Genomic DNA, 26157 nt, shown 5'->3' on the forward strand with positions numbered 1-26157 from the left:
TGGACCTTTGTCCAATGGCATCAGATCTAGATATTTCAATGGCTGCTTTATTATCTTCATGCATAACAAAAGGCAAAACAGGTTTTTTCCAAACATCTGAAATTAAATCATTAAACCATACAAGGTTATTTGCAGCTTTGGATAAACAAACATATTCCGCTTCTGTCGTTGAAGTGGCCACTAGTTCTTGTTTACCAGTGTACCAGTAAACTGGACAGTCATTTAAGAGAAATATATAACCAGATGTACTTTTTCTACATGAGGTGTCTCCAGCCCAGTCTGCATCTGCATAACATGTAAGCTTTGGTTCTTTATTGTCTTTAGGTTCTAATATTAAGCAAAAGTCTAGTGTACTTTTCAGATATCTTAAAATTCTTTTAACAGCTTCCCAGTGATACATTGTTGGTTTGCTGACATGTCTGGATAATAGATTGAGTGGTAAGGCGATATCTGGTCTAGTCCAATTAGATATATAAAGAAGTGAACCTATGATTGATCTATAAAATGTGTTATCCTTGAATTCGGGGGAAGATTCATCAGTATTTCTTAGAAAATCAGTTTGCATAGGAGTATCACAAGGTTTGGCATTGTTTAAATTGCATTTATTTAAAAGTTCTACAATCTTATCTCTCTGAGTAAGTTTGAATCCCCTTCTAGTCTTATTAATTTGGACACCAAGATATTTGTTTACTTTACCTAGAGATTTTAACGAGAAATGTTCATTTAGTTTGGTTACAAAGGTTTCTCTTCTCTCTTTATGTTTTCCTATGTATAAAATGTCATCCACATAAATCAATACAAATTCAATGTAATCATCATCCTTTTTGACAAAAAAGCAGTTATCAGCAGTAGTAGCGTTGAAGTCCATGGTTCTAAGTACTTTCACTAAACAATCATACCATCGTTTACCAGATTGTTTTAACCCGTATAAACTCTTGTTTAACAACCAAATTTCATTTTTGTTTGTGTATTGACTGTGAGGTGCTCTTACGTATATTTCCTTATCTAGTTTAGCGTGTAGATACGCAGTCTGTATGTCGTATTGAAATACATCAAGGTTGAGTGCTGATGCTACCACTAGAGCTGTTTTGACACTCTCTGTTCTTACTGTGGGGGAATACGTGTCAGTATAGTCCTCCGGATATTTCTGTGCATAACCTTGTGCAACTAGTCTAGCTTTGTATAGCGTATTGCCTCCCTCTAAGTTCTTAATTTTATATATCCACCTGGTACCAATAATTGTTTTATCCTTAGGTGCAATTGCAGGTGTAAATACATTTAATCCTTGTAAACTTTCCATCTCTTTTTTCATCGCTAATTCCTATTTTTCCTTTTCTTCACGAGGGAGTCTTAACACTTCCTCATATGTATTGGGTGTTGTTGGCTCACCATCCATATGCATTATGTAATCCTTGTATTTATTTGGCATTTGATTTCTGGTGTTTCTAATGGTTCTTTCAGGTTTACTATCGTTATCATGCAAATATCTTGCTTCCTTTTTTGTTAATGTGTCTGTCTTAATTTTGTGTTGGCTATTTGTCCAAATTTTGGTTTTGTTCTTATTTTTGTTGATATTTTGCTTTTCTATGATCCCTTCTTCATGAGATTTTGTACCTTTATATTTATTTGGAAATATTTCATTAAGATGTAATTTAGACCAGTTAGCCTGTTCATGGAACACAGCTGTTCTGGAGACTATAAATTTGTTATTGTTATCAATGAATCTGTACCCTTTAGTACCGGTTTCATATCCCATAAATCTGAGTCTTCTGGATACGTTTTCTCCCTTTCTTCTTAATTGTTTAGGTATGTGTACGTCTGCAGTGACTCCAAATATATGCATGTGTGCTAATTTTGGTTTTCTATTATACATCACTTCATATGGTGTCTTATTTACAATGCTGGACCATGTTCTATTTTGTGTGTAATTTGAATAATGTAAGGCTTCTGACCAGAATTGTTTGCTTAAGCCAGCATCTTCCAATGTGCATCTAATCATGGTTTGTAATGTGGAATTTTTCCTCTCTGCAATCCCGTTCTGGAACGCAGAAAATGGACTAGATGTGTAATGTAACATTCCTTTGTCTTTTAACCATTGGGAGAATTCTTTAGACATGAATTCGCATCCCCTATCTGTCATAATTTGTTTTATTTTGATGTTGTGTTGTGTTTCTATGCGTTTGTAAAATTCTTTAAATTTTTGAAATGTTTCATCTTTGTGTTTTAATGTATAAACAAACCCATAGCGGCTATAATCGTCCACTATTGTCAGGAAGTAACGTTTTCTATAAGTGATTGATGGAGTTAATGGACCAACTAAGTCCATGTGTACTAAATCAAAAATTTTGTTAGTTGATCTAGTAGATTTTCTTGGCCTGGGGCTAGCTTTTAGTTTTGTAGATTTACATACTGAGCATTCCAAATAGTTTTCACAATTTTTTATTTTAACACCTTCTGCGTGTTCAGTCATTTTTTGTACTACAGGAAAACTGGCATGTCCTAACTTCCTATGTAAGATGTGAGCACACTCATCATGAATTGGCTTACCTATTTTTTTTTTTTCATTGTGTGCATCTTTGTGATCATGAGATGTTTTACACTCATCATTGTCACTATTGCTAATATTTTCATCATCTACTTCAATACAATCTTCCATATTTGAGTCAATGTTATGCAACCATTTTTCCTTAGTTATCAGATAAGGTAGGCCTCCTTTAATCATCACTGTGCCTATATTTATTTTATTCTTCTCCAAAATCGCTTTTCCTTTTGAAAAAACAATGTTAATGTCAGAATCTCTACTTAGTTTTATAGCACTTAGTATGTTATGAGGTATCTCAGGTATTAGCAATACCCCCTCTATTTTTCCTAGACCAGGCAAGGTTACATTCCCTCTACCTAATACTTGCACCTTTTCTTGGTTAGCTACCTTTATTACAAATTTATCTTCTGCAAATGAAGACAATATATTTTTGTTATTAGTGGTGTGATTAGTTGCTCCAGAATCAATAAGCCAATTATTGTTCTCATTTTGCTGTATGTTAGTGTTGTCTTGTTTATTTAGCCCGTTCAGTGAGCCAGATTTTCTATCCTTTGAATTATCTCTGCCCCTTCTATTCTCTTTGTAATTTGGTGGGCTCCTATATCTATGTCTATCTATGGAAGACTGTCTATAATTGTATTTGTTTCTATATTCTGACCTATGCCTTTCTCTTGAAATTTTGGGACAGTCTCTTCTATTGTGTTCCCTGGATCTACAATTGTGGCATTTAAATGTTTCATTATATTTTTCTTGGAAAGCTACTTTCCTATATGGTTTGTGTTCTGTGTGATTGCTAGAACGATTCCTTCTTGAATTGTCTTCTGCTATCAATTTATTGGATAGACTTTCTATGGATAAATATCCTAGATTGATAGTGTCTAAATGTGACATAAAATTGTCCCATGATGAATCAAGTGAGTTGATAATAACACTTTTCATTGTTTGGTCTGAAATCACCTCCCCCCTCAAATGCAGCTCAGCTCTTATTTTGTTTAAATATATTAAATGCTCACTTATGGAAACCCCTGGTTTTACCCTAGATGAAAAGAAATCTTTAGACATCCTTGTGGTGGTAGCTACACTGTCACTGTGAAACAAATTAAACATGCATTGAATGATTTCTGAAACAGTCAGATTTGGCTTAATGCTATGATACATTGCAGGAGACACACTAGATATTATTAAGAAAAATGCTCTATGGTGTAAACAATCTATTTTTAGAGTCCAAGGTCTTTTTGGGGGACTTGTGATAAAAAATAATAAGTTTTCCTTCATAAAGACAACCTGGAGCTGTTGATACCATTCTTGCAAATTAACGCCATCAACCCTTAGCTTTGGGAAGTCACTGGGTAAATTTCCGACATTATTGTGTCCATTACTTACAACCTGAGGTAGTCCGTGGTCTCGCAAGTGTAGAAAATTGCAAAACGGCATGGGGATGCTCGCAACGAGTCTGCATGGTCTCCTCGCCAGTTCATGTCTTCCCGGACCGTCTGCGTAGTTCTGCGCATGCGCGTTGTCCATTTCTTCTTTGGAGACGTCGTGGAAGGTTCTCTCCATTGTGGCTCGCTCGTTCTGCTCCTCTTCAGATGAATCGGTCTCTGGTTCGATTTTGGGAGTCTTGACGACGGCGGCTGCTCTTCCTCTTCCCCTGAGGGCTTTGGTGCTTGCTTCGGTCTGTGGCGTAGGGCGGTACCGGCAGGGCTCTCTGGGTTCGGGCGTCGGCGTTCTCGTAGTCAGGATGGGAGCGGGCAGGTCTTGAGGCATCGGCTTGCTCGCTCGCTTCTTCGGTAGCTGTTTGTTAATTTTTAGTTTTGGCCCAAATGCAGCAAAAAGGGTTTTCATTGCTGATTTTATTTGGGAGTTTGTTGAATCATCTTCACTTTCTGATTCTGATTCTTCTGAGGAGTTTGAATCTTCTTTTTCATTTTCGTTGTTTGATAACGTTTTTCGCGCCAGAAATTTTGAATTGAGCATTTTGATTGGCTCTGCTTCGCTCACCCTGGAGGCCTGTTGAAACCAAGATGGCTGCCATTCAAAATTTCGCGCGGGATCACCGTTTTTCTTCTTCGTAATGACTTTCTCTGCAGTCATATCACTCACTATTTTTGGGTCTTTAGACTTTTCATTAGTGATGTTTTTCTCTCTCGCTGCTCCGCTGTTCTTCAGCATATCTTGGAGTTTCGCGATGAGGCTTTCATCATTCTTCTGGCTCTTTAATAGTTTTAATATCTCTGACCTGAGTTCGTTATTCTCTATTTCGATTTCCTTCTGGTCATCAATTTCATCTATTATTTCTTCGTCTTCAGTGGTGTATTCTTCGGATTCTCTCGAAATTGCGTTTGTGGATTCGTTGATTATTTCTTGTTCTGTTTCCATTTCTTTGCTGTAGGCCCTGGTGTTGGGCCTATCTTTCTTAGACATTTTTAAGTTTTTTATTGAGTCAATTAACCATCCTCTGCTACCAGCTTGTTGCAATATTTTCAGGATCAGACTCAATAATATTAGTAAGAGTTAAAGGTTTAAATATATTTCCTTTTATTTACAATAGGCATTCTATATTCACTGAATATTCACAGATAGAAGCAAGGAAAAAGGTGTAGGTGGCTCCTTATATATACAATGGGTGGAGCTATAAGTGGGAGTGGTGAATTATGAATACATTAAGAAGTGAAGAATAAGTTAACCCCTGATACCCCGTTCATATATTATTTACACATTAGAGAATAAGGCATTTACATCTGACAGTTTGCAAGAAAACAAGCAAGCACAGAGAGCACCAAGGATCCCTCATTTCAACCCTGAGGTACAAATATTTTCCTTTAAATATGATTCAGTTTAAACAAATGTAAAAGTCATGCACATCAGGACAAACCCCCACTATCTTTACATATATCCTGATATAGGGATGAAATCCAGCAGGTTCTGACAGGTTCTGGAGAACTGGTAGTGGAAATTTTGAGTAGTTTGGAGAACCGGTAGCAGACATTTTGAGTAGTTTGGAAAACCAGCAAATATCACCTCTGTCTGGTCTCAGAGTGGGTTGGGAATGGAGATTTTGCAATATCCTTCCCCCAGGACTGGGGAGGGAATGGAGATTTTGCCGTATCCTTCTCCTGCCATGCCCACCAAGCCACGCCCCTGCCCACCAAGCCACACCCACAGAACAAAAAATTTGGATTTCACCACTTCCCTGATGAGATTTGAAATGTTTGTAAATGATTGGGGGGGCGGGGCAGGAAATCTAGTGTTATAATTGATGATTTGATGAATGTTTTGACTCACTGCAGATGTTGTAAAAAAGACAATTCCAAACCAGGAAGGAAAAGGACTGAAAATAAATTGGTCAACCTGGCAAATCCCATATATGCATATATCTATGGGTACATAGATATATGCATACCTATGCATATGCATATTGGAGAAAGGCGGCATACAAGTTGAACAAATAAATACTTTTGTCCATGAAATACTGGATACACTTCTGATGATCACAACTGAAAAACCAAAAAAATTGCAAGAAGGCAAATAAAATGATAGTGGAATTATCATTATCCCTTCTATGTGAGAAAAAGCTGATTGAGAGTTTTCAACTAAAAAATGACTAAGGAGTATACATATGATCAAGGTTTATAAAACATGTATACATGGAAAATGTGGATGGTTAATCCAGGGGAGATTATTAAAGTTTAGAATATACAAAATACATTTCTTTTTTACATATTGTATAATAAATAAGGTCAATAACTTTAGATGGGGAGTGATGATATACACGGCAGGCAGTTCTACTGAGGATAGTTAATCTTGGAAATGTAATGTTATTGCCAGTTTAGAGAAGGATGTTTTCAAGTACTAGCTGCTTGAGTATAGGATTATTTAATGCCTTTGTCTCTAGTAGAACATGGCACTGAAAACAAAAGGCTCAAATATTGACTTATTAAAATTTCTTCAAATATACAAAATATGTAATATATGCCCACATAATTTTTTCTGTCTTTACAGATGTCTCAAAGTTCAGTGCAACTTGAAGTAAAAAAGCCAAAGAGACGTGCTCCTCCTCCACCAATTCCTAAAAGGCCAAACAGATTTGAAGAAATCGAAAGTAAAAGACAAAGTACAATCGGTAAGGGTGACTAGTTTTGACACTAGTGCATGTGATCTTTGCTGCTTTGCAGGTTGTGTGATGCATCAACAGTAATCCTAAATTTACAAAATATTACTACTAACATAACAGAATGAAAGTCTGGAAACAATTAAGTATTTGATCATTTATTTATTTTTAATAGTAATGTTATTAAAATTTTAATTCAAAATATTTTTTTGAATATTTAATTCAAAAAAGAAAAACAAGAAACAGTGCAGAAAAATAGAAAGAAAACAAGGATATAGTTTCCTTCTTCCTTCATCACAAGTATAAACAATTTTAGGAACTTACCACCTTTCCTTAAAATATAACCAGTCATCATTTCTCATAATCCATTTATTATCTATAAACAAATATTTCCAGCTTTCACTCCTGATCAGCAAAAGTCCACCAAGGGTTACCAGAAACAACAATATATCTATTTGAATAGTTAATGATCAGATGAACCACCATTTATTTTTAACAATCTTGATTTTTAGTGCTTTCAATAATATCCTAGAACTTGATTTTAAAAAAAAATTCCTCTGTCCTTCTTCACAGTTCTTCAAAGCTTTAACATGTCTTTCTTGCAAATTGATTTAATGCATAATTAAATCAAGTATGTGCAAATTTGTATGATGTATGTTAATACTTAAGGTGGCTTAAACATTTTTTGCACATTTGAATATATTTTTGAAATATATTATGTGCTAATATAATATTTCAGTACAAGACTTATTCTCAAGAAAGGTGACAAATGATTTTGTATTCTTTGAGTGTAACTAAGTAGAAATTGGCATGTTTTACTTAGCTAGACAAAGCCATATTTGAACAGTATTTATTGAATAGTATTTATTGATTGGAAAGTTCTTAGTTAACACTAATATTAAAATATTAAGATCCATGAATATGGATAAATTTAACTGATTTTAACATTTTATGATCTTTTCTCATGCACCAAAACACAGGAAACAACAACAAAAAATTCTGCACATTTGTACAGCTATCTGAAACTCCCATTGTTAGACAGTTTATACAACTGGTAGAAAAAAATGCACAAATGTTGCATTTGGCTAAAAATTTAACAAGCTTAATGAAGCAGAAAATTTTCTTATGATTATTTAGATTTATGTTCGATGAACTTGTTATCTTTTTCATGGGTTTTTAAATCTGATATATGATTTCAGTCAATCAGTCAGATTAGAGCTGGAGGTCGAAGTCTTCTAGTCCAACCCCCTGCTCAAACAGGAGACCCTATACCATTTCAGACAAGTGACTGTCCAGTCTCTTCTAAAAACCTCCAGTGATAAAAATTCCACAACTTCTGAGGGCAAGCTGTTCCACCAGTTAATTGTTCTCACTGTTAGGCAGTTTCTCCTTAATTCCAGGTTGCTTCTCTCCTTGATTAGTTTCCATCCATTGTGTCTTGTCCTGCCCTCTGGTGCTTTGAAAAGTAAGTTGACTCCCTTCTCTTTGTGGCAACCTCTCAAATACTGGAATTCTGCTATCATGTTCCCAAGTCCTTCAACTGTTCTTCATATATTTTTGTCTCCAGGCCTTTAATCAGTTGCTCTATTCTCTCATCTAAGTCATTTATGAAGATATTGGGTCTAAAATGGAACCTTGTGGTAGTTCTTACTTCTTTTCATATAGATGTAATACCTATAAGGATGACTCATTGAGTACGGTTTGTCAGCCAGTTATAAATTCATCTAGTGGCAACTAGACATTTTTCTAGTTTACCAAGAAGAACTTGTGGTCTACTTTGTTGAATGCCTTGCTGAAGTCTAAGTATACCATGACCACAGCATTTTGCTGATCTACTAATTTAGTTACTTTGTCATGGAATGAAATAAGATTGTTTGGCATGATCTGTTTTTGAAAAACCCTTATTTATTTATTTATTTATTTATTTATTTATTTATTTATTTATTTATTTATTTATTTATCGCCCTTCTCCCGAAGGACTCAGGGCAGTGTACAGCCAAAAATAAAAACATAAAAATTTAAAATTTAAAACAATTTAAAAGTATATTAAACAAATTTGGCCCATATTGATTAAAAAAACCCCTTTTTTAAAAAAAAGAATTAAAAACAATTAAAAGAGCTACGCCAGCTGTTAAATTATAACTAAAAGCTAATGTTGGCTTTTAGTTATAATTTATTTGTTTCTAGATGTTCACAGATCTGTTTTTTTTTTATTATTATTATCTTTTCTAGTATCTTCCCAGCTGATGATGTTAAGCTGATTGGTCTGCAATTTTGTGGGTCTGGTTTTTTTCTCTCCCCCCCTTCCCCCCTAACTCATTTCCAATCTTTTGGTACTTCCCTGATGTTCCAGGATTTTTGAAAAATATGGTACAATGGTTCTGAGATAACATCTGCTACCTCTTTTGGAACTCTGGGATGTAATCTGTCAGGTCCAAGTGATTTATATTCCTCAAGACCAGATAGGTGTTCCCTAATCATTTTCTTGCTTATTTTAATTTGTGTTTCTAGTCTGTCTTTTACAGTTATGTTTTTAGTAGATTCGAGTAGAGTTTCTTTTTGCGTGAAGACTGATGCAAAGAATGAGTTAAATAGTTCTGCTTTCTTTCTGCTGCTTCTTACTTCCTTGCCATCTTTTCTTTTAAGTGGACCTACTATTTTCTTGTTATTTATATGTTGAAAGAAACATTTTAAAAATTATCTTTGACTTTTATTGCAAGTCTTTGTTCATTTTGAGCATTTGCTCTTTTGAGTTCATCTTTGCAGTTTTAAGCTGTCTGCTGATATTCTGTTTCCATTCCATTCTCTTTGCATTTTTTATACTTGTCCTTTTTGTTTTCAGTTTATCAGAGAGATCATTGTGCAACCAGGCTGGTTTCTCCTTGGATTTCTTGTGTTTATGTTTCAGTGGTATTGTACTGGACTGGGCTTTTATGATCATATTTTTCAGTTTCCCATGCTTCTTAAGTTGTTTTCTCCTTTAGGATGTTTTTTTGTTTTTTGTTTTAAAAACAAAACTTTATTAAACATATAAAAGTAAAATACTATACTATGTATATACAAGATACATATATATTAATACAAATGACAATACATAAAAAGAAAAAGGGACTTTGGTCACACGTCCATTATCTTATTAATGGTGCATATTTGTTAATTATTATTATCATACAAAATTTTTCATTTACTCTCATTTCTGCGAGTTATCCAATCATACCACCTATTCCATGCTATATAACATTTTGAGTCTACCTTGTCCTTCATTTCAAATGTTAGTTTGTCCATTTCCGCGCAATTATAGATTTTTGGGATTATCAATTGATCTGTTGGCAGTTGGTCAGTTTTCCAATATTGGACAAGCGCCAATCTGGCTGCAGTGACTATGTGTAATATTAAATACTTTATTTCTTTCCTATAGTTTTTTTTTAATCATCCCTAATAGGAAAATCTCTGGTTTAAGTTCTATTTTTTCCGATGTTATTTCTATTAGCCAAATTCTTACTTTTCCCCAATACTTCCTAATTTTTGGGCAAAGCCACCAGAAGTGGAAGAAAGTACCCTGTGCCTGTTTGCACTTCCAATAGATTGGATTTAAATTTGAATACATTTTTGGTAATCTCAAAGGGGCCAGATACCATCTATACCAAATTTTGTATTGATTCTCTTTATAAACCACTGACTTTGTTATAATATAGTTATTTTCCCACACTTTTTCCCAGTCCTCCAATTCTAAATTATGCCCAATATTTCTTGCCCATGCTATCATTTATCCTTTTACTAATTCCTCTGCTAGATCAAATTCCAAAAGATATTTGTAAATTTTTGAAATCAATTTTTCCTCCGTGGCTTCTAAAAGTTTTATCCAACTGATTTGGTTTTAATTCAATTCCTCCTTGCTCTTTGATCCTTTTTATATCTTGTTTTTATCTGAATATAGGGTCACCAATCTATCTGTATCCCTTGATCTCTGAGTTCCTCTCGTGTTTTTAATGTTCCTTGAGAATCCAAAATTTCATAGTATCTTACCATTTTTCGAATTTCTAAGATGTTGGGGTGTATCATCGCCTCCATTGTGGATAACCATCCAGGAACTTTCATATAGTGTTTACTTTTAGTTTCCTGCCATGTATACATTAATGAATCTCTTAATATATGATTGCTTTAGGATTTTCATTCATGGAATTTTTCTTGCGCTCTCTCTGAGTTTGTTAAAATAGCTCTTTGAAAGTTTAAGACGCTGTCTTGATTATGTTCTATTGCTTGTGTTTGCATTATATTGAATTCCAATATGACGTGTTCACTCTCACTTAAAATTCTGGCAAGTTCAACTTTCTCTATCACTTCTTCTCTATTAGTAAGAATTAGGTCCAAGATAGCTTTTCCTCTAATTCTCTCCTCTACCTTTTGGATGACAAAATTGTCAGCTAGGTTGGTTAGGAATCTGTTAGATCTCCCATTTGCTTCAGAATTTTTCTCCCAGTTGAAATCAGGGTAGTTAAAGTCTCCCATTACTATTGTGGTATATTTTCTACATACATTTGTTAATTGTTTAGCAAAAAGCATCTATTCCTTCTTGGGTTCCCTGTAGTATACGCATATAGCAATGTCATTCTTTTTTCCTTTATATCGATCCATATGAATTCTAGGAGGTTTTGATCCTTGGTTTTGTGGATTTCTGTAGAGATCTTTTATATATAAGGCAACTCCACCTCCTCTTTTATTAGGTTTCTTTCATTTGAATAGTTTGTATCCTATCAGTACATTCCAGTCATGAGTTTCATCCCACCATGTTTCAATAATGGCAACTATACTATCTTTACTTTCATGCACTAGTACATCAGGTTCACCTGTTTGTTCCCTAAATTTTGAGGCTCTTGTACAGGCATTTGAGTCCTTTATGGGTCTTGGGTATGTTTCTCCTTGTTCGTACCTGAGTTTTCCATTCTTTCCATCACTCTCTATTTCATTGGATTTTTTTCCCTTTTCTTCTTTCTCTTTACTCCCTACCTCCTTATATGATTGGTTATCTAGTGGTTTTTGCTTGGAATGAGGTTCTAAAGGTCTTGAAGATTGCCCCTTCTCCTCAATTTTAGTTTAAAGGTGTTCTGATAAGATGAGACAGTCATTTTCCAAATATAATATTTCCAGTTCCCTTGCCAGGAACCCTTCATGTAGGTACTGCAGACCAAGAACTAGGCAACTGAAGTTCTCTTGACGACACCAGTTTTTAAGCCAGTGGTTCGTTTCTAAAATCCTTTGCTTCCTCATTGGATGTTGGTCTTTTGCTGAAAGTATAAATAAAAATACCACTTATGTTCCTAATTCTTTAACTTTCTTCCCTAGCTGTTGATAATCTCTTGTTATTGTTTTTAGTTTCATTGTTGTGCCATTGGTCCCCATGTATATGAGAAGAAAGGAGCTGTAATCTGTGAGGTTCATTGTTTTAGTAAGGTTCTCAGTTATATCTTTGATTTTTGCTCCAGGGAGACAATATACCTCCCTAGATTGTCTGTTCAGTCTGCGGACTATATTATAGTTTCTATTCCCCAAAGAATCTAATCACCTATCACCAATATTCGCCTCAGTCATCCTGCATATCAAATGAAATATTTGATGTGATATATGCGATCAATTTTATCTCAGCTTCCACATAGATTTTTCTCCGTGATGATCTATCTTCAACCTGGTCAGGGCTTCTATGATTGCACCTGTTGCTGTTGTAATTGCTGCAGTTGTCTTCTTCTCTCTTTTTCCACCTTTTCCAGCATTACAGACTTACCACAGAGACCTAGGTCTTTACTTAATGTACAATATTGGAAGTAGGATAATTTGAGCCTGTACACTCATCTGTATCTTGAGTGAGAACTTCCAGTGATGTATTCAGTAATTGATTTGTGGGTTTTATTGGTTACCCATGGGGTTTTTATGAGGCTTCCCCAAGACTAGAGTTCAAAAGTATCAGTTTTATGTCTAATTTGCTTCTCCAGAGTCCCATCTTTTGCTTCCATAGAATGTCACAGAGAAAACCATTGCATGCATGATTCTGATCTTTTAGATAGGGTATAGACATTTATTTATTTATTTATTTATTTATTTATTTATTTATTTATTTATTTATTTACTTATTATTCGAATTTCTATACCGCCCTTCTCCTTTCGGACTCAGGGCGGTGAACAGCCAAAATAAAAACATTTATACATAAATACTATTAAAAATAGATTTAAAATAATTAAATTTGGCCCATAGTTTAAAATTTATCAATTTAAAATCCATATCAAAATTTAAAACCAACCATAAAATCATAAAATCAAGAGAGACCGGCTAACTGAAAGAGATGAGTTTTTAGGGCCCGACGAAAGGTCCGGAGGTCGGAGATCACTCGTATCTCTGGGGGTAGATTGTTCCAAAGGGTAGGTGCCACCACAGACAAGGCTCTCCTCCTGGGGGTCGCCAGCCGGCATTGTCTAGCTGACGGCACCCTGAGGAGGCCCTCTCTGTGGGAGCGAACTGGCCGGTGGGAGGCTATTGGTGGCAGAAGGCGGTCCTGTAAGTACCCTGGCCCTAAGCCATGGAGCGCTTTAAAGGTGATCACCAACACCTTGAAGCGCACCCGAGTCGCTCCCATAATCCCCCGCGCGGCCGCATTCTGCACCAGTTGGAACCTCCGGGTGTACCCCAAGGGGAGCCCCATGTAGAGAGCGTTACAATAGTCCAGACGAGAAGTGACGAGTGCTTGAGTGACTGTGCGTAGGGAGTCCCGATCCAGAAAGGGGCGCAACTGGCGTATCAGGCGAACCTGATAAAAAGCCCCCCTGGCCACGGCCGTCATATGCCCTTCTAAGGACAGCCGTGCATCCAGGAGGACGCCCAAGTTGCGGGCCCTTTCCGTGGGGGCCAATGATTCACCCCCAATAACCAGCGATGGCGTCAGCTGGCTATACCGGGACGCCGGCAGCCACAGCCACTCGGTCTTGGAAGGGTTGAGTCGAAGCCTGTTTCTCCCCATCCAGACCCGCACGGCCTCCAGGCACTGGGACATCACTTCCAAGGCATCGTTGGGATGGTCTGGGGTGGAGATGTACAGCTGAGTATCATCAGCGTACTGATGGAACTCCACCCCAAAACCACGGATGATCTCACCCAGCGGCTTCACATAAATGTTGAACAGGAGGGACGAGAGGACCGACCCTTGTGGCACTCCACAAACAAGGCGCCTCGGGGTCGACCGCTGCCCCCCTGTCAACACGGATTGCGACCGGTCGGAGAGATAGGAGGAGAACCACCGCAAAACGGTGCCCCCCACTCCCAGTCCCTCCAGCCGGCGCAACATGATACCATGGTTGATGGTATCAAAAGCCGCTGAGAGGTCTAACAGGACCAGGATAGAGGAGTAACCCCTATCCCGAGCCCTCCAGAGATCATCCACCAACGCGACCAATGCCGTTTCCGTGCTGTACCCAGGTCTGAAACCGGACTGGAGCGGATCCAAATAGACAGCTTCATCCAGGTACTGTGGAAGTTGTCGCGCCACCACACTCTCAACAACCTTCGCAATAAAGCGAAGGTTGGAGACTGGACGATAGTTAGCCAAAACAGCCGGATCCAGGGATGGGTTCTTGAGGAGAGGCCTCACCACTGCCTCTTTCAAGGCGGCCGGCAGGACACCCTCACTCAAAGAAGCGTTGATAATTCCCTGGAGCCAGCCTCGTGTAACCTCCCGGGAAGCCAGCACCAACCAGGAGGGACACGGGTCCAATAATAAATAAATAAATAAATAATTTTATTTCTATACCGCCCTTCTCCCGAAGGACTCAGGGCGGTGTACAGCCAATTTAAAAACACAACACACAACAATAATTAAAAATTAAAATAATTACATAGATTTGGCCAATTTAAAACCCCAAACATCTGAAATACCCCAATTAAAATTATTAAGTTGATAGCCCTGCCTGGCGGAACAACAGGGTCTTCAGTGCGCAACGAAACACTCGGAGGTCGGAGATCTTGCGTATTTCCGGGGGCAGTTCATTCCACAGGGCTGAGGCTCCCACAGAAAAGGCCCTCCCCCTGGGTGTCGCCAGCCGACATAACTTGGCTGATGGCACCCTGAGGAGACCCTCTCTGTGGGAGCGGACTGGTCGGTGGGAGGCTATTGGTGGCAGAAGACGGTCTCGAAGGTACCCGGGTCCTATGCCATGGAGCGCTTTAAAGGTGGTAACCAACACCTTGAATCGCACCCGGAAGACCACTGGGAGCCAGTGCAGCTCACGCAGGAGGGGTGTCACGCGGGCACAACGAGTTGCGCCCATAACCACCCGCGCGGCCGCATTCTGGACCAGTTGGAGCCTCCGAGTGCTCTTCAAGGGGAGCCCCATGTAGAGAGCATTACAATAGTCCAGCCGGGAGGTGACAAGGGCATGAGTGACCGTGCGCAAGGCGTCCCAGTCCAGAAAGGGCTGCAACTGGTGGATCAGGCGAACCTGATAAAAGGCCCCCCTGGCCACGGCCGTCATATGCTCTTCTAAAGACAGCCGTGCGTCCAGGAGGACACCCAGATTGCGAGCCCTCTCTGTGGGGGGCAAAGATTCACCCCCAATAGTCAGCGATGGCACCTGCTGACTATATCGGGACGCCGGCAGCCACAGCCACTCGGTCTTGGACGGGTTGAGTCTGAGCCTGTTCCTCCCCATCCAGACCCGCACGGCCTCCAGGCTGCGAGACATCACATCAAGGGCATCGTTGGGGTGGTCTGGGGTGGAGATGTACAGCTGAGTATCATCAGCGTACAGATGACACTTCACCCCAAAACCACGGATGATCTCACCCAGTGGCTTCACATAAATGTTGAACAGAAGGGGCGAGAGGACCGACCCTTGTGGCACTCCCCATGCGAGATGCCTCGAGGTCGACCTCTGCCCCCCTGCCAACACGAACTGCGAGCGGTCGGAGAGGAAGGAGGAGAACCACCGCAGAACGGTGCCCCCTATTCCTAACCCTCTTAACCGCCGCAGCATGATACCATGGTCGATGGTATCAAAAGCCGCTGAGAGATCTAATAGGACTAGGACAGAGGAGCAACCCCTGTCCCGAGCCCTCCAGAGATCATCCACCAACGCGACCAATGCCGTTTCTGTGCTGTGCCCCTGCCTGAAGCCCGACTGGCACGGGTCTAGATAGATAGCTTCATCCAGGTGCCCGGGCAGTTGTCGTGCCACCACACTCTCAACAACCTTCGCCACAAAACGAAGGTTGGAGACCGGACGGTAGTTAACTAATTCAGCCGGGTCCAGGGAAGGCTTCTTGAGGAGGGGCCTCACCACCGCCTCTTTCAAGGCGGCGGGAAAGGCACCCTCACTCAGAGAAGCAGTTATAATCCCCTGGAGCCAGCCTCGTGTAACCTCCCGGGAGGCCAGTACCAACCAGGAGGGACACGGGTCCAATAAACATGTGGCGGCACTAATCCTACCCAGAACCCTGTCCACATCTTCGGGAGCCACAGGATCAAACTCCTCCCAGATAATATTCTCAAGGCCTGCCCCTGTCTCCTTCCCTGGACTCATCCAATCAGAGTCCAAGCCATCCCGAATCCGAGCGACTTTATCATGCAGGAATTGCACAAAATCCTCAGCGCGGCCTTGCAAGGGATCTTCCCGCACTCCCCCCCGAAGAAGGGAGTGGGTCACCCTAAACAGGGCGGCTGGGCGGTTCTCTGCAGATGCGATAAGAGCGGAAAAATGGTTAGATTTCACCGCTTTTATCGCCACTAGGTAGGTCTTGATATAAGACCTCACCTGTGTCCGGTCGGAATCAGATTGACTAGTCCTCCAAATGCTCTCTAGGCGTCTTTTCCGACGCTTCATCTCTCTCAGCTCCTCAGAGAACCAAGGAGCCAATTGAGATCGGCATCGGGTCAGAGGCCGCAAAGGCACGACGCGGTCCAAAGCTCCGGTGGCCGCACTCTCCCAGGCGGCCACCAGCTCTTCAGTCGAGTCGTGTGCCAGAGTCTCAGGAAACGGCCCAAGCTCCGTCAGGAACCTTTCGGGGTCCATCAGGCGCCTGGGACGGAACCATTTGGTCGGTTCCGTCTCCCTGCGGCGGGGGAAAGCGGTAGGAAAGTCCAAGTGAAGGAGCGAATGATCTGTCCATGACAAGGGTTTGATGTCTAGGTCCCCTCTACCAAGATCATTCAACCACTGACCAGAGACAAAGATCAGGTCCAGAGTGTGTCCCCCTATGTGAGTCGGGCGTTGAACTAACTGGGTCAGGTCCATGGCCGTCATGGAAGCCATGAACTCCCGAGCCGCCTCTGACGCCTCACCCACAGACGGAAGGTTGAAATCCCCCATGACAATAAGTCTGGGGGTGTCAACCGCCACCCCGGCAATGACGTCGAGTAGCTCGGGCAGGGTCGCTGCCACGTGGCAGGGAGCCAGGTACGCAGTCAGCAAACCCATCTGCACCCCACGGCCCCACTTCACAAAGAGGGACTCACATCCGGCTATCTGAGGAACAGTGGTCTCCCTCGGACAAAGACTCTCCCTAATAATCACCGCCACTCCCCCACCCCTCCCCTGGGCCCTTGGCTGATGAAATGCACAGAAACCTGGTGGGCACATTTCAACGAGGGGGACCCCCCCTCTTGGCCCAACCAGGTCTCCGTAATACCTGCCAATAAACATGTGGTGGCGTTCAGCCGTCCCAAGATCCTGTCCACGTCCTCGGGAGCCACAGGATCGAACTCCTCCCAGATAACATTCTCAAGGCCTGCCTCAGTCATCTCGTCTGAACTAACCCAGTCAGTGGCCAAGTTTTCCCGAATCTGAGTTATTTTATCATCCAGATACTGTACAAAATCCTCAGCTCAGCCCTGCAAGGGGTCCTCCCGCGCTCCCAGATGGAGAAGGGAGCGGGTCACCCTGAACAGGGCGGCTGGGCGGTTATCTGATGACGTGATAAGAGCGGCAAAATAGCTAGATTTTGCCGCTTTTATCGCCACTAGGTAGGTCTTAATATGAGACCTTACCAGTGTCAAGTCGGATTCGGAATGACTGGCCCTCCAACTGCTCTCTAGGCGTCTTTTCCGGCGCTTCATCTCTCTCAGCTCCTCGGAGAACCAAGGAGCTAAGTAAGTTCGGTGCCGGGTCAGAGGCCGCAAAGGCACGACCTGGTCCAAAGCCCCGGCAGCCGCACTATCCCAGGCGGCCACCAGGTCATCAGCCGAGTCGTGAGCTAGAGTTTCAGGAAATGGCCCAAGCTCCATCTGGAACCTATCAGGATCCATCAGGCGCCTGGGGCGGAACCACCTGGTCGGCTCCGCCTCCCTGCGATGGGGTGCGGTGGTCAGAAAGTCAAGTCGAAGGAGCGAGTGGTCAGACCATGACAAGGATTCAGTATCTATATCCCCTATATCAAGGCCACTCAACCACTGACCAGAGACAAAAACTAAGTCCAGAGTGTGTCCCCCCATGTGAGTAGGGCCGTGAATTACTTGGGTCAGGTCCATGGCCGTCATGGAAGCCATGAACTCCCGAGCTACCTCAGAAGTTTCACCAATGGATGGCAAGTTGAAATCCCCCATGACCAGAAGTCTGGGGGTATCAGCCGCCACCTTGGCTATAACATTGAGGAGTTTGGGCAGGGTCGTCGCCACGTGGCAGGGAGCCAGGTACATGATCAACAGACCCATCTGCACCCCACGACCCCACTTCACGAAAAGGGACTCACATCCGGCTATCTGAGGCACAGTGGTCTCCCTCGGATCAAGACCCTCTCTTATAATGACCGCCACCCCCCCGCCCCTGCCCTGAGCTCTCGGCTGATGAAATGCACGGAAGCCTGATGGGCACATCTCCACGAGGGGAACCCCCCCCTCATGGCCCAACCAGGTCTCCGTAATACCTGCCAGGTCCGCTCCCCCCTCCTGAATAAGATCACAAATGAGGGGGGCTTTATTTACTACGGACCTGGCATTACACAACATCAGCCGGAAACTCAGGCCCTGAGACTCTAAGCAGCCTGAGGAATGGGAAGAGCTAAGGGGACCGGGGCACGCAATCGCTCGGAGATAGCGAGCGCGTGCCCCCACCACATGATGCGGCCCCCTGCTCCCGCCATACCTGCCCCTCCCACTCAGCGTATTGATGGAAAAGCCCTCAATAGAGGGCATTCTAACAGTCCCCTTTCCCCCAGAGTCCGTACCCCCTATGGCACCATTAACAGCCAGACTGGTCTCCCTCCCCACCCCCCTCCCCACCCCCCTCCCCAAACCCCTTAAAAATTTACACAAAGACAATTTTAAAAAACCCCTCAGCCCCCTCTTTGCGGCATGCCACCTCTCGGGATTCCAAAATCCGTCATCGAGGTAGGCCCTCGATAACGTGGGGAGCCAAGCCTGCGAGAGGGGGGAATCTCGCAGACCAAGAAGCTCCGCTGCTGTGTACATCTTGCCACAGGGATGGGGTGACCATCCCCTAAAGGGTCCATACAGAAAAGTCCGAGGGAGAACATAAAAAGACAGGAGCCACAAAAGGATTCAAGACCCAGTCCACTGTTCTCTCACAACAGAGGCCAAGTCCGTCTCCAGGTCGACACAGTCCAAGGGGGGAGGAAGAATAAATCATACCGCCCTCTCACAGCGGCTTGGCTCGATGGTCTACCCCCTTTACTGGTGAGATGGAAGTAATGGTTCAACTTGCGCACTTGGCACCCATAATATAGGTCCAAAATCCGCCCTCTCACGGCGGATTCGATGATCCGTCCCTCTGCCAGCAAAGTGTAAGTGTAAAGTGCAGGTGCCGAATGATGGCACAACAGAGACAGTACAGCACCCAGGATATAAGTCCCCAATCCGCCCTCTCACAGCGGTTTGTCCGATGGTCATTCCCCTGCCAGCAGGTACAAAGTGCAAAGTGCAAAATAGCTAATGCCATCCCAGCTCAGCCCGTGGGGCTCAGAGCCCAAGTCACTCTCTCACAGTGGTTAGGCTCTTGGCTGGTCCTCTCAGCTGGTGGGATGGAGTCATATACCAGCTCCTGTTCAGATGATATTAGTCCTCCAAACAAATAGGGGAAGGGCTCAGGTGGAATAAGCGAGCTATTTATGTCAGTGAGGTGAAGCCAAAAGAGGGCGCAAGTCCAAGAAGGGCATGTTCCAAGGGGGGAGAGATGGAAAGAGGGGGGGGTTACACTTTAACCCCCCCAGTCCCCGAGGGCACTCTAAAACACCCCAGCGGAGACCCCCCCTCGATAACACACCCAATCCTCATCTATCCTGGCTCGAAAAGATGGTCCTCGGCCACATTAGCGCCCCTCATCAAGGCCATGGGGCGCTCCTCTCCCCGCCAGAGCCAGCTGGAAGTCTTCACGGTTGTTGCCCTCGTCGCCATCCCCCACTGCCGTAATGAAATCCCGGCAGCGTCCCTGAGATTTTTTAGGGAACTGGCAGCCCCAACAGCCCCGACAGCACCTCAACAAAGCCAGAGCCTGGGGCAGTGTCCATGTGGTAGGCTCCCCCAGCGCAATGCCACCGCCGCCGCTTCCACTCCCAGCGAGCTCCAGCTGGGGGGGAAAAACGCCACCCCGCCACCTCTCAGCTGTTCCGAGGCTTCCGAGCCTCGCCGACGCTGTGCTCTCTGCTCTCTGCTCTCTGCTCCCACCACGATGTTCAAGAGGGAGCAGAAAGCCATCCCCGGAATGGGAGGAAGTTCCCCCAACTGGACCCGGGTCGCCAGGTCTTCAGGGCGATCCTCAGAGGGTCCCAAAAGGTAGGTCAGTGCCCATCCTCACGCCGCGATCTCAGCTAGCGTTGCCATCTTGCGCATGCTTTTATAATTGGATTCCCAGACATATCTTGACAAACTGAGTATATTAATATTATTATATTTATTAATCTTAATATTTGATATAAATCATGCATATTTCAATTAAGCATTGTTGATAAATATTTTAGGGATCAGTCATGCATTTAAGGCCTTCTATGATACCTTTGGTGTTATATTAGGATCCTAACAGTTGGAGTTCAAGCACAGATATGAGACAGAGACAGCTTTAGTTGTTTTGCTTGATGACCTGTCCTGGTTCTCAATCTTTCAGCAGCTTTCATTATCATCAACCATGGTATCTTTTTGTACCAGTAAAGGCACTGTTCTGCAGTGGTTCCACTCTTTCCTCAGTGATCAATTCAGTAGGTGATAGTCAAAGAACATAAATTCTCCCAAGGAGTATTCCAGGAATCAGCACTTCCCTCCCCCTTCATGTACATGAAGCCACTGAGAGAAGTAATCCAGCACTTTAGAGTCTGATATAAATATGCTGATGATACATCCAATCATATATTGCAACTCCAAACTGGGCCAGAGATGCCATCAAAGTCTTGTTTCTATGTTTGGAGGCTATGTGAGCCTGGCTGGGAGAGAATAAGTTTAAACCAAACCTAGTAAGTTGATGGTAGTGTTTGTAAAACATTGATACTCTAAGCCTACTGCTTGTATACAGAGAGTATAGCCCTTGGAAGAGCAGGAGGGCTTCATATCCTCTTGAACTTGTGACTCTTGCTAAATTAGCATATAATGCCATGGCTGGAGGGTGGTGAGAAAACCTCATTGCAATGGTTCACCCCCTCATCACCACCCATTTAGACTACTGCAACATACTCTACATTTAATGATGATCTAGAAACTTTACTTTGTATAAAATGAGATTGCCCACATGCTTATGGTAGCCGACCATTTAGCACATACCCTATTGCATTTGTTTTCAGATGCTGCACTGACTTCCTATTATTTTCCAAGTGCAATTAAAAGTGCTGATACTAACCTATAAATTACTTAATGGCTTGATACTTAATTATCTGGTAGATCACATTCCTTCATTAGAGGTGGCCTATCCACTCTGCCTATGCCAGACGAAGCAGCTGGTTGCCTCACATTTTTGGAAAATTGGGAGGCCAAAGCCCAGAAACACTGTTTATAATGTTAGGGCCAGCTTTTTAGAGAGCTTTTGTGACCTGATGTACAGTATATATTTTATTTCAGTTTTATTTGTTTCACTTTTTATACATCTTGTTAGCAGCTAAGAGTTTTGTGATCACAGTGGCACACAATTAAATAAACAAATAAAGAGAAATGCAAATGTAATTTATTGGTTTGTACAATAAATTATTGTATTTATTTATTTATTTTTTGTTATGTTGGCAGTAATATTTTAATGAAATTATATGAGCTATACATAATTCCTAAGATTATATGACAATTGTAGATATATGAATGGCTATTTCTGTGTTTTGTGTGTATGCTAATTACAAAGATCAGTTAGAGAATAATACATGTTAAAAAGAGATTAATGATGGATTATTTCAAATGACTCACAACCGAACATTTCATTTTAAGGAAGCAATGGTAAATGGCACACTAACTTTTCATGTTGTAATACAGTTATGCCTGCTTTGGAGTTTCAGATTTCCTTGAAAAATACATTAAAACTGACAAACAGCTAATACTTTGGAGTAGCAAGTTCCAAAACACTAATCAGAAGGTGATTATGATGTAAATTACTGCAAAGCAGTGTACATTAGAGCAAATGTGATAGGCATCTGATTTGATGGTAATAGTAACTAGTGAATTCCAATTGATTCCCCTATAGGTATTGAACAACAAGTGCCTCAAAAGCCTCCTAGAGGCAACAAACGAGATCCACCCCAGTTAGTGATTCCCCCACCCCCATCATACCCTCCTCCTGACAAAGATACTATGGACCCAGCTGCATTGTACAATGAAGCAGATGTTACAGACCCAACCCAGTTGGTATCTAAAAGTATGTTTGAAAAATTGTCTATTTCTCTTTCTTTTCCAGACTTTCCTCTGTTCTGTTTCCAGTCATGTGTTTTACTTATCAATCTGTTTCCTTTTAAAATTTGTAAATGTATGATATGATCTTAACTAATATATTGAGTCAATCATGCCAAATCTTTTTTTGAAGTAGTCATTTAAAATAATGATTTCAGATATGACATTTTTGGCATTTGGATGGCATGACCTGAGTTCAATGTTTCATTTTATTTAACTATTTACTTTTCTTACTTTTATGGAATTTTATAGTCCATTTCTTCATTTCTCATGAAGATAATAGCTGGGTGTTACGTTGCTAAATGGCCCTGATGCAGCTTAAGAACTTGAATTACAGAACTACTAAAATTTTTCCCAAATCCTGATTTTTCATAGAGTATAACAATATTTATATTGTTAATGTTAAATAATGTTAAATCAATGCAAGGAGCATATAAGAGAAAAGAGAGGTTCTCCCAAGTAACAACTAATCTAAAAAAAAAAAAAAATGTAAGAAATGTATATTTGAATTATTTGTAATTGAAATGTTAAAACATAATTACATTTACAGTTTGGAATATAACGAATGGGAAAAGGAAAGAGAAAGAGATAGTTTAAAAACAGGCTATTACTGGGTTTCTTGGGACTTCTGGATAATTTTATAATATGTGATCAGTGACCCACAATGACCATTTGTTTCCAGAGACACAGTCTGCTAACTACCATTTCTCAATATCAGCAACTTTTAAGATGCGTAAATTTCAAATCCCAGAATACGCACCCATGAATATTCCCCATGCTGGCTGGGGAATTCTGGATATTAAAATGCATTCATCTTAAAGTTCCTGTGATTGAAAAGGGTTGACATGGGCTAATGAAGAGAATAAATGAAGGCAACTAGTGAGCTTTCTGCAGCAGCGACCTCTTCCTAAAATCACTGGTGACAGTTTGGAAAACATGAGAAGACTCTGTTTGCTATAGAAGACAATCCATTGTCTCAGCTGCCAATTATAGATTCCGGAAAAAAGCTATTTCCAGGTACTTAAATGACAGTTAGCTTTTTAATCAATAGTAAATAATTCATTTTGAGCTACCTGGAAAATCTTAACAACAGCAGAGAGTAGGCAAGAAGCCCCAGTTTATCCTGGTTAATCCTAATATATACCTCAAACGGAAATTAAGAAAAAGAGAACCCCAATTCCAGCCAATTCCAACCAGAAGATAGAGTTCAGGCCCTTATAGCCCCTGTTTGTCCCATTCATTCTATCCCTTGATTCATTCAATATTGACAACACAGCTTTCTATTTCTCATATAATTAAAATGAAATGATATATGATTTCTACATGCTGGTCTACTGCTGAAGTTTGTACAATGTGATTTATCAAGTACTGAGCATAAGCATCAGACTTTGCAAGGGCTTCTCTGGCATATTCAATTAAGTGAATAATCTGTGTATCATTTGAAATGGTTTAGTTACCTTACTTCTGATTTTGCTCTCATCTTATCCCTGCCAATTAGTAAGATAGGCTTAAGGTGTTTGCAGTCTTAAAGTAGCATCCAACTGGAACTACAATTCATGTTAAATCTGATATGATTTGCAACCAAAGTCATAAATGAAGTCACACGACCAGTGGAAGATGGGATTGGAGAAGGGCTTATTGGTCACCTTTGGTTCTTGGTTAATCTTATCTGCCACCAGTTTGCTGTTGCCTCCCTGAATGCAGCAGCACCTGAAACATACAGAGACTGCCAGCAAGTTAGAGCTATGTTATTAGCCAGTGCGTAACGGCTTTATCCTGCCTTCCTCAGGTTTATGCTTACGTTTTTCATTCCTTCAAAAAATTAAAAAGAAATAAATATGTTTTGTTCAAGTGCAATTCTGCCTTATTAACATTTGGACCTTTAAATATTTTGCACACAAATCCCACATTACCCATCCATGGTAGATTTTTCTGTTTTAGTTTACTAATATTTACTAATATTCTTCTAGCCTAATATCTGATTTTGATCAAACTTTCACTTTGTGAATATTTGTTATGAATCATACATTTATTGCATGTATAGTTGCCAAGGTTTTAATTAATTAACAGCCCCATCAAGGCCTACTAATTGTGAAGTATATCATATTAAGTTTAGTAGAATTTATTTTAAGATAAATGTATTTAGGATATAGCATAACACTATTTGTGTCTGCTCAGGAATAAATAAATACAGGGTTGTAGATATTGAGTAATCACTATAAATTAGGACCATTTGAAATATCTCAAAACATGAGTGTATTTGGCCACAAAAACCCTATTTGTAGAAATATACCTGAGGTTGCATGTGCTTGAGTTATGTTCTTGCTGGCAGCAATAACTTCAGAGAATGAATCACACTTTCAATTATGCTGCTGTTGTTATTTGATTTTTGCTCTTCTCGAGAGTTCCCAGGGTAGTTTAGAGTATATATGTGTGTATGTGTATACACAAAGTAAGGTATGTAGGTCTTTGGTTATTCGGGTAAGGTATATAACAAGTGCATACTCTAATTACATATATTGATTTTGTCCAAGAATGTTACATTTAGAATTGCTAGTCTTTTGTGAACAAAGATCCTAAAAAGATCTTTCACCCCTTTGTGAATATGTGTTATATTGAAATGTAACATATTACAGCTGTGAGTTTTAAAAAGTTTATTTGGACAAAGTATAAGTTATTCTTCAAGGATGCTTCCCTACTTTTACTATTAGCTTCATTAGAAGCTCTTGAACATCTAAAAATAAAATTGATTATAGTAGTATGTGTTCCTAGATTAGTAAATTAGGAGTGTGTCTTAAAGTATTTTCAATTTTTAATGCATTATTTGCTTTTTTCCTCAACAGTTTATTGTTGTGCATCATTTCCTTCACCTTCCAAGCCCATCTGATACAGTTTGGCTCTTGCTATGGTCTCCATCTTTCTGAAAACTGTTGCCCCTGCTGCCTTACCTATCTTTATGTTGCCTTTTCCCTTCATATGGAAAAACGTTCTTCTTACATGAATGACATTTTCAAATATCTTTTTTCATATATGTTATTATTTTGCAGTGACAAATGTTTTCAGCTGCATATATGTTTATGAAACAAATTCTTCCAGGATTTAGTGTATGCATGCTTTTTTTTTAACTACTTAGATGTTTCTCAGTTTTGTTGCTGAAGTTGAAAAACTACATTTATGCCATTTTTTTCTTATCCTTCCTTTTCAAGTATACATTTACTATTATACACTGTACTATATCCATATAGTTTTCATTTCTATTGTTCTATGCAATTGGGCATGCCTTAATGAAGCAAGGTAATGAATGATACAAGGGGCCTTGTGTTAGTTTTCCAATGAACTCTTTCAGGATTAATTCTAAGTAGACAATAGACAACCCATGGGTCACCATTTAAGAAATATTCTCACCAGATTCCTCAGTGCCATCAACAGTGGTAGAGCTTTTAATGTACCTGAAAAGTTCTTAAAAATTCAGTGAGATACTCTGACATGTATCTGTCTCGAAAGTTGTCCATATTGAACTGTATGTCACAGACAAATATCAGGGGTTGACCACAGGAAATGTTTGATGATATATTTTTTATGTATTTATATTATGTTCTTAAGATCATTTTTATATCATAAAATTGTTGGTAACATTTGCTAAATTTCAATTCCATGGGACT

At 40.8% G+C, this 26157-nt stretch overlaps 1 protein-coding gene across 1 annotated transcript in view; it reads left to right on the top strand.

Moving 5' to 3' along the window:
• COBL (cordon-bleu WH2 repeat protein) overlaps nt 1–26157 on the top strand; it is a 122151-nt gene that overhangs the window by 49832 nt on the left and 46162 nt on the right. Inside the window, exons 9-10 of the mRNA XM_034416401.3 lie at nt 6545–6665; nt 22293–22463. Coding sequence (XP_034272292.1) covers nt 6545–6665; nt 22293–22463 — 292 coding nt within the window. The remainder of the gene's footprint in view (nt 1–6544; nt 6666–22292; nt 22464–26157) is intronic.

The sequence above is a fragment of the Pantherophis guttatus genome, chromosome 4 (genome assembly GCF_059756535.1).
Source record: "Pantherophis guttatus breed Tessera chromosome 4, ASM5975653v1, whole genome shotgun sequence".
Lineage (NCBI taxonomy): Eukaryota > Metazoa > Chordata > Lepidosauria > Squamata > Colubridae > Pantherophis > Pantherophis guttatus.